Genomic DNA, 8,604 nt, shown 5'->3' on the forward strand with positions numbered 1-8,604 from the left:
AATACTCTAGCTAGCTTGGAGAATATTTTGTGTTATTCATGGCCCTAATGGAGCTATTTATTGATCCAATGTGTAACCTAATTAGCGGTGTGTGGTGTAATACCATTTTCAATTGCAAAAATAAGTCTCTTTTGAGAAGGTACCACTTTTTTTCCAAAGGTACCACATTTTTGAATTGAAGGTATCACTTTTTGGCGTCCAGGTACCATATTTTCTAAACACTCACTTAGCTAGATTGAAGAATATTTTGTATTATTCATTGCGTTAATGGAGCTATTTATGGATGTAATGTGCAACCTAATTAGCAGTGTGGGGTTTAATACCATTTTCAATTGCAAAAATAAGTCTCTTTTTTTTGGCGTCGAGGTACCATATTTTCTAAACACTCTAGCTAGCTTTGAGAATATTTTGTGTTATTCATGGCCCTAATGGAGCTATTTATTAATCCAATGTGCAACTTAATTAGCCAACAAGCTACCAGGTACCATGTTTTCTAAACACTCGCTTAGCTAGATTAGAGAATATTTTGTGTTATTCATTGCGTTAATGGAGCTGTTTATGGATGTAATGTTCAGCCTAATTAGCGGTGTGGGATTTAATACCATTTTCAATTGCAAAAATAAGTCTCTTTTTTTGGCGTCGAGATACCATGTTTTCTAAACACTCTAGCTAGCTTTGAAAATATTTTGTGTTATTTATGGCCCTAATGGAGCTATTTATTGATCCAATGTGCAATTTAATTAGCCAACAAGCTACCATTCACCTCAAGGAACCTCATTATTTCCATCTTAATCCATCAAGGCTTATAAGATGTAATTTCCTCGACTTTTGATATAATTTTTGCTGTAGAGTAATTTCTTAGTATAACTTAGTTGTTAGTACTATAGCTCAATGTTCATTTGCACTTCTCCTTATTATATATTTTGCACGGTTAGTGAAAATTTTCCAAAGGCCATTTGTTGGTAGGAATCAGTGATTTTTTTTATTATTATTTTTTGAAGTTGTCTTTTGTCTCTTAATATCAAATATATATATATATATATATATCTGGTACAAATTTGTGAATTCTTTCATAGTTGTATTAATTGGGCAAATTTTTTTTTTTCGTGTTACCCATAATAGTGCTGTCTTTTTGGGCGAATTATAAATTCTTTATTAATTTTGATGATTCTTTTTAAAATTATTATTATTCAAAGTTTCGAATTGTTTGTTTTTATATTGCTTTTGTTCCTTATTATTATTATACAATGCCTTAATACCTTAATTTTTATTGCATGTGATAGTCACAGAGACAAAGTGGTTCTTTTGTTCCAACTACACACAGAGAATGCATGTCCATCAAATACACAAACAAGAGAACTCTCACTAGGACCACACAAAGGAAAAAGGGCCACAAAATGGTTTACCACATAACAAGGAAATACATACCTATATTTACCCAATTGGGAGCTAGAGGAAGTGGGATAGGAGGATCTCAAAATCCAAAAAGTACTTGAAATGATGTGGGATATGGGACATATGTAATGTTGAACAATGTCATTTTTTTTGCTATTATTTTGCAATCTGTTGGTGTGAGCTATTTTTCTACTTTTAAAGAAGAATAGCTGTGCAACTTTTTATTGTGGATTAGGTTAGTATGTTTTTGCAACCATTGTATGGCGTATTATACTGGCATCTACCTTAAATGGAATGAAATGAAGTTCTCTTTTGCATTGGATTTTTATGAATTAGTATTGTATGGCTTATTATATTAGAGCCTCACTGAATTTTCTTCAACTATTACATGAATGTAGTATCAAAAATATTTCATTCCAAAATTGAAGTAGTTGAATGAATAAGGGTAGTTTTGTAACTCTACAATGGTCAATAAAGTTAAAAATGTCATTTCAGCCATTGTAAAGGGCAAAATTGACCTTCTACCCATTTATCCATCTTGACATCAGCACTAAACGTCTGTTACTTAAAGGCAGAGGGTAAGTTGATACGTATGGTATTACACTCTACACCGCTAGGTTGCACAGTGGATCAATATATAGCTCCATTAGGGTCATGAATAACACAAAATATTCTTCAAGTTAGCTAGAGTGTTTAGAAAACATGGTACCTCGACGCAAAAAAAAAGGACTTATTTTTACAATTGAAAATGGTATTAAACCCCACACCGCTAATGAGGTTGCACATTACATCCATAAACAGCTCTATTAATGCTATGAATAACACAAAATATTCTCCAATCTAGCTAAACGAGTGTTTAGAAAACATGGTACCTGGACGCCAAAAAGTGGTACCTTCAATTCAAAAACGTGGTACCTTTGGAAAAAAAAAGTGGTACCTTCGCAAAAGGAATTTATTTTTGCAATTGAAAATGGTATTACACCCTACACTGCTAATTAGGTTGTACAGTGAATCAATAAATAGCTCCATTAAGGCCATGAATAACACAAAATATTCTCCAAACTAGCTAGAGTGTTTAGAAAACATGGTACCTCGATACAAAAAAAATGGACTTATTTTTGCAATTGAAAATGGTATTAAACCCCACACCGCTAATTAGGTTGCACATTACATCCATAAACAGTTCCATTAACGCCATGAATAATACAAAATATTCTCCAATCTAGCTAAACGAGTATTTAGAAAACATGATACTTGGACGCCAAAAAGTGGTACCTTCAGTCCAAAAATGTGGCACCTTTGGGAAAAAAGTGGTACCTTAGCAAAAGGGCATTTTAGGCAACACATAAAATAGGAAGAAGGGTATTTTAGGCAACAGAAATATGAAACAGTATTTTTTCATGTACCACCTCAATTTTTGGGTCAAACACATTTTAGAGAAATTATTGACTTTAACTCAATGTATGGGTAAATATGGGCCACTAAGTTCATTTATATGTAATAATCTCTAAATTTAATTGAATGTGTTGAACTGTGTATCACTATTCATACCTTAATTAATTTATGTTATCAATAAGAAAAATATATTACTCATTAGCTTACCAAAAAATATATATTAATTAATTATAATTATTGCCTTTAAATTAAGAGGTGGATGCTTGAGCTATTGGGTAGTATTGCATACCCACCCATTTATACTTATATATTTTTTTATTCGAATCCGACGTGGAACAAACTCTCCCTTGTAATACTTACCATCTTTAAAGCCGAAACTTAATATATAAAACAGATTATGAATGTGGGGTTTTAATTAAAAAGGTCACCTTGTTGGTTCCGATTAACTAGTCCATTGCCATATGCTTCCACGTCATTCTCTTGAGTATTTTTCATAAAATTAACTGAAGGTGAAAATAATAATAATAATAATAATAATTTGCTCCGTTTCAACTTCAACACTTTATAACACAAGAAAATAACTAAAAAATCATAAATATGTTTAATTTTATATATGCTTGAACCTAGCTAAAGATAACCACTTTGAAATCAGTCACACTGAAGATATACAAATGGAGGGGTACCAAATTTTCAGCTCGGGAACTAAAGTTTAAACCTTAAACTTGCAACCATAGAGCAATATTCTAGAATATTGAATTATAGAAAATATGATATATATCTATATATTAAAAAAAAAACACAAATACACACCAAATAGTCGAAAGAAGTTGATGCAGGTATGGTAGTTCCCTTGAGTATTGGTTGGATCAACCTTTACGACTTCACTCTTCAATGCATTGAGTTGGTCATAGCTAGTTTCCACTTCGCTGAGCTCAACAATAGATATACCTTTGCAAATAACAACGGGTATTAAGTACATGAAAAATGATTTGAAAGTCCGATAGTTAATTATACATTTTTTTTTTTTAGTTAAAGGTAAGCTTGTATTGAAGATAAAATAGATACATGAAGCCCTCAAAAAAGAGGGGAAAACAAAATCACGTGAAGGCCGAGGCCATTAATAGAGACAAAAAGACAACAAAAGGTTAAAGGACCTATACAATACACAACAACCATTGAAACATGGCAAAAACCAAGTCTTGTTGCTTGTGAACAAAGAAGGGAGACACTGCTATCTTCCAATCACAGCTTCTTGTACCTTCCAGAACCTCAAAAACCAGTGATTCAGCTTTAAGTAATCAACCAAGAGTGCCCATAAGCTGCTCCACAAGCCTGTGCAAACAAATTGTGAAGATCAACCTCAACTGAAATCCCTCTTAACTTAGAACAGTTTTTTAACTTAATTGCTACTAGTTTAGCTCGAACACAAGATTTGACTTGTGAGAAGATGTGATTAGGGCTGGAGTATGCATTTCTGAATGCTCTTCTATTTCTCTCCAACCAGAGATAGTAGATTGCTGCAGACAACAAAAGTTTATGAATTAGAAATCTTCCAGAGGACCAATGAGTTGAACACCAGTTAATCAGCTCATTCCAGCAGTTGGGTAGAATATAGAATCCTGCAACCTCTTGTATAGCAATCCAAACATGTGAATTGAAACAACATTTGAAGAACAAATGATCCAGTGATTCATTCTCAGCCATACATAGATAACACCGGTTAATATAATGCTTATGAAGCATAGGCTTTGAATCCACTGTATATAGTTTACCTCTAACAGCAAGCCAGACAATGCAACTATGTTTAGGGATGTGATGTTTGAACCAAATTAATTTGTGCCAAATAAAGGATGGAGAAGGAGGGGCAAAGTAAGCAATAGTTTGGAAGAATGAGTAAGCTCCAGAAGAACTAGGCAACCAATGAATACTATCCATTTGCTCTGAGGGAGATTGTAAAGAGTACAGCTGAGAAAGGAAATTAACAAACTAATTGAGGGTAAGTTAGAGATAGAGGAATCATCCAATGTCCATTGGAAATTAGGCTATCAACTGTGGCTGAGGAGTCCAGTTGAAGAATTTCCAAGTCATTTAATCCCAACTGATTTTCAATTGGGCCCTTTGGAAGCCAAAATTCCAGCTAAAGCTTTGTGTCCTTTCCGCAGCCAGCCTTAAAATAAATGATACTTCTAGCCATTTCTCTGAGCTTCAACAGGTTCCTCCAAAAACCAGAGCTGAGTGAGGTTGCCTTTAGGTACCCGAAACTCTTCTCCTTAATAAGATAGTCATAGGACCAAGCAACCCAAAGACTCTCCTTCCTTAGACATAATTTCCAAATATGCTTAAGGCATGCAATTCTGTTAAAGAGCTCGAGGTAAGGAAATCCTAATCTCCCATAAATTTTAGGTCTACATACTGCATTCCAGGCTACCTTAGCTCCACTTTTCTTCATCTCAACCCCAGACCAGTAGAAGCTCCTAAGAATCCTGTTAATTTCATCAAACACCTTCCTAGGTAACACAAAAGCTTGAGACCGGTAAGCTTAAATAGAACACAGCACTGATTTAATGAGGACTGCCCTTCCAGCATAAGAGAGAAACTTAGATGTCCAGGAGCCAATTCTTTTAGTGATTCTTCCCACAAGTGTTTGACAATCCCTTGCCTTAATTGCTGTAGCAGAGAGAGGCATTCCCAAGTATGTTACTGGTAAAGTACCAGCATCAAATTGCAAGAGTGATAAAATAGAGAATTTTGTGAGAGAATCCACCCTTGAAAAGAAAATTTTGCTTTTAGCAGGGTTAAGTTGCAGACCAGAAAAAGAACAAAACAAGTTAAGAGCATTCACCAAACTTTGCACTGAATCAGAATTTGCATGAGAAAACATCAACAAGTCATCTGCAAATGAGAGATGAGTGATACTCAATTTTTTGCACCTCCAATGATACTTGAAGCTAGGATTTTGCCTGACTTGGTGGTTAATTGTGAGAGTGAGAACCTCCATTGCAAGGACAAAAAGCAATGGAGAGATGGGATCCCCTTGTCTAATGCCCCTCCTACCCTTAAAAAATCCAAACAATTCACCATTGAGGGAGATGGAATAGGCTGGGGTGGTGATGCACTGAGATATTCAATGAATAAATGTTGATGGAAAACTAAAGAGATGTAAGAAGTTAAGGATAAACTGCCAATGAATTGAACAATAAATAACCAATAAATAATATTACGGTAATGACCAATTCTTCAACCTGAGTATCACTACTCTAAATATATATATATAACTACGGGACATGCATCGACTTCTTAAGGGCGAAGGAGACAGATTAAGACTTACAGTGATCATAAATGAATTGTCTGAACCTTCCAAGATCACTCCCACTCCTGAAGGCCGAAGGATTGTTGGCAAGCAGATGGAAAGGAAAAAGTCCTTGTCCATCGGCATGGTTCACAAGTTTGTCGTATCTAATAATTATTTGAAATGCCAAATCTGTCAAAGGACCGAAGCTCATTGATAAATATATTGTCAAACAAATAAATTAATGCGTGATCAGTGAATAAATAAATTAATGACATAAATTAATCATATATATATATATATATATATATATATATATATATATATATATATTGTACATCCAAATATTGCATCTTTCTTGACGTAATTAAATTACAAAATCAATCATAATTTAACACTACATATATGCTAAATTTTGTACAGACATCTAAGTTCGTATATGCATCAAAGCTACAAGTATTATTACGAATACATAGTGTTATGGATCCCTATTTATCATTTGACAGAGCTAAAGTCACAATTTTTTGAAAAAATGTTAACATGGACGTGGAAATACATGGTTCATTGTCCAAACTAACCTTCCTACTTTCAGATACCATTTTTGTGTAGGTACATACAACTCTTATGCACATATATATGTATCACTTTTTGTGCACATAGCTATCCATTTTTTGTGCAGAAAAAGTGATATATGATGATATGGTGTGCACAAAAAATGATACCTACATGCGTAAGAGTGGTATAATTTTTTTTTCTTTGACAAGAAACTCATATACTTTCATTTTGTTCCTTTAGAGACTCGAATTCTCACCATCTATTTTGAAAAGTAGCGAAGATATAACTAGCTTACAAGACTTTAGTTAAGAATGGTACATCTGCGTGTGGTACGTACATGAAAATAGTTAAGAGTGTTTTACCGTCACTTCCTCTGAATTTTGATCAACTTTATTTTTTTGAAACATAGTAACTTTGAATCAATAAGCGGAAAGAACATACATTCAGTTACATCATATATAGACGAAGAAAAGTGCATACCAAAATGGTCTCCGGGGACTGTAGAGTGAAGAATAGTTTCACCACCATTCCCTCTGCAATATTCGTAGCCTCGCTCGGTGCCGCAGATGGAATGGAGACGAAGAAAAGCGTCTCTGTTACCGCGCTGAGCGGCCAAGAAGAAAGGAGTCTCGCCCTTATTGTTCCGAACACCGATTAGTTCAGAGTCTTTACTCGCAATGCAATCGCACATCCTGTCGAGCCCCAGTGATGCTGCAACATGGAGAGGGGTATTCCCTTCCTCATTTTTCACTTTCAGAGCCTCCACATTCGCACTCAGTGCCCACACTAGCCCATCAACAACACTTTGTTTTCCTTCCGACACAGCAATGTGCAGCATGGTGTCCCCTGATGTATAGACCTTGAGCTTGTGAACCTCTGGGTGTTCCTTGTATAACTTCACCACTTCAGTCCAAGCACCTTTCCTGGCATTTGTTAACAGGTAGGTTTCCTTAGACTCCGGTCGGTGTATCGGCACCTCCATCACGTCGTCCGCATACTCTCGCGTAAGTATTGTCGGTGAGACAATAGCTTACCAAGGAGATGATCAGTAACTGGTTCGAGAGGATGATCAGTCACACTGGAACTGAGACACGACCCAGACTCCTACAGGAGGTAATTCCAAGCAATATAGAACTAGCTAGCTAGGGATGGAAGATATATAGGGGAGCTAGATGCTGTATTGGAATATTACTTTGCCACTTTATTAATTTCTTGAAATAAAAAAAAAATTAAGGAAAAAAAAACCTCATATCAGACAACTATTTGCTTTTATGTTAATTTTAGGCATCTACGTAAGTTTGTTTCAAGATGACGATGAAGATTGGATACTTTACTTGTAATTTGATCTAATCCAAGCTTTATTGGTCACGCAATTCTCATGTTCACCAAGTGTCGTCATCAAATGTGGCCCCACTAAAGTCTTTTTTATTTCTATTATATACATACAATTTTTATTAATTAAAATCTTAATACTGTCCCACTAAATTTTTGATAATATATATACTTGTCTCTAGTAAAGTTTTAAATTATGAAAAAGAGTAATCAACTACATCTCTTTCATTGTATTGTTATACAGTAGTTTTCAAAGAAAACAAAATCTTATTTGAATTAATAAAAGTTACCATGTTAAATTTTTGTTATTTTAGTTTTGTATATAATCTCTTAATAATTAATTGTACAAATGATTCTACAAAGTAATAAAAATATCTTGATCTTAAAACCCAACAACAAAGACAAAAAGGAGAGAGCTAGAGATGTGAGGAAGAAACATGTTTATAAATGATGAAAAATTGATTTACCTAGCAAGCCTACGTCTTTCATTTGTTTATGATTATAGACAATCCTAGTAAGATTATCTATGGAATTTGAATCCGAACGCTATTTACGATTCATTATTGCTATCTCATCAGCCCTTCTTCTTTCTTATTTCAGCAGATCAATTTACACCCATGGTGTGGACTGTAGACAGA

General features: G+C 34.5%; 1 protein-coding gene across 1 annotated transcript; it reads right to left on the minus strand.

Annotated features, from left to right (window-relative positions):
- Positions 1 to 3,134: 3,134 nt before the first annotated feature.
- On the minus strand, positions 3,135 to 8,025 carry LOC132304451 (ankyrin repeat-containing protein At5g02620-like). The gene is made up of 3 exons (XM_059802129.1): positions 7,115 to 8,025; positions 6,119 to 6,271; positions 3,135 to 4,122 (listed from the first exon to the last, which is right to left on the minus strand). The coding sequence occupies exons 1-3, from the start codon at positions 7,614 to 7,616 to the stop codon at positions 4,022 to 4,024; spliced, it is 756 nt and encodes a 251-aa protein (XP_059658112.1). The 5' UTR covers positions 7,617 to 8,025; the 3' UTR covers positions 3,135 to 4,021.
- Positions 8,026 to 8,604: the final 579 nt, after the last annotated feature.

The sequence above is a fragment of the Cornus florida genome, unplaced genomic scaffold (genome assembly GCF_030987335.1).
Source record: "Cornus florida cultivar Cherokee Brave unplaced genomic scaffold, ASM3098733v1 CherokeeBrave_3.0.0_Hap2_Chr04, whole genome shotgun sequence".
In the NCBI taxonomy this organism is placed as follows: domain Eukaryota; kingdom Viridiplantae; phylum Streptophyta; class Magnoliopsida; order Cornales; family Cornaceae; genus Cornus; species Cornus florida.

Excerpts from the sequence above, each read along its gene's own strand:
- LOC132304451 (XM_059802129.1), bottom strand. The coding sequence starts at position 7,616 with ATGGAGGTGCCGATACACCGACCGGAGTCTAAGGAAACCTACCTGTTA. Across the intron at positions 6,272-7,114 it reads AGTCCCCGGAGACCATTTTG|ATTTGGCATTTCAAATAATT; the intron begins GTATGCACTTTT and ends GTCCTTTGACAG. Across the intron at positions 4,123-6,118 it reads ACAATTCATTTATGATCACT|GCTTGTGGAGCAGCTTATGG; the intron begins GTAAGTCTTAAT and ends TTGTTTGCACAG.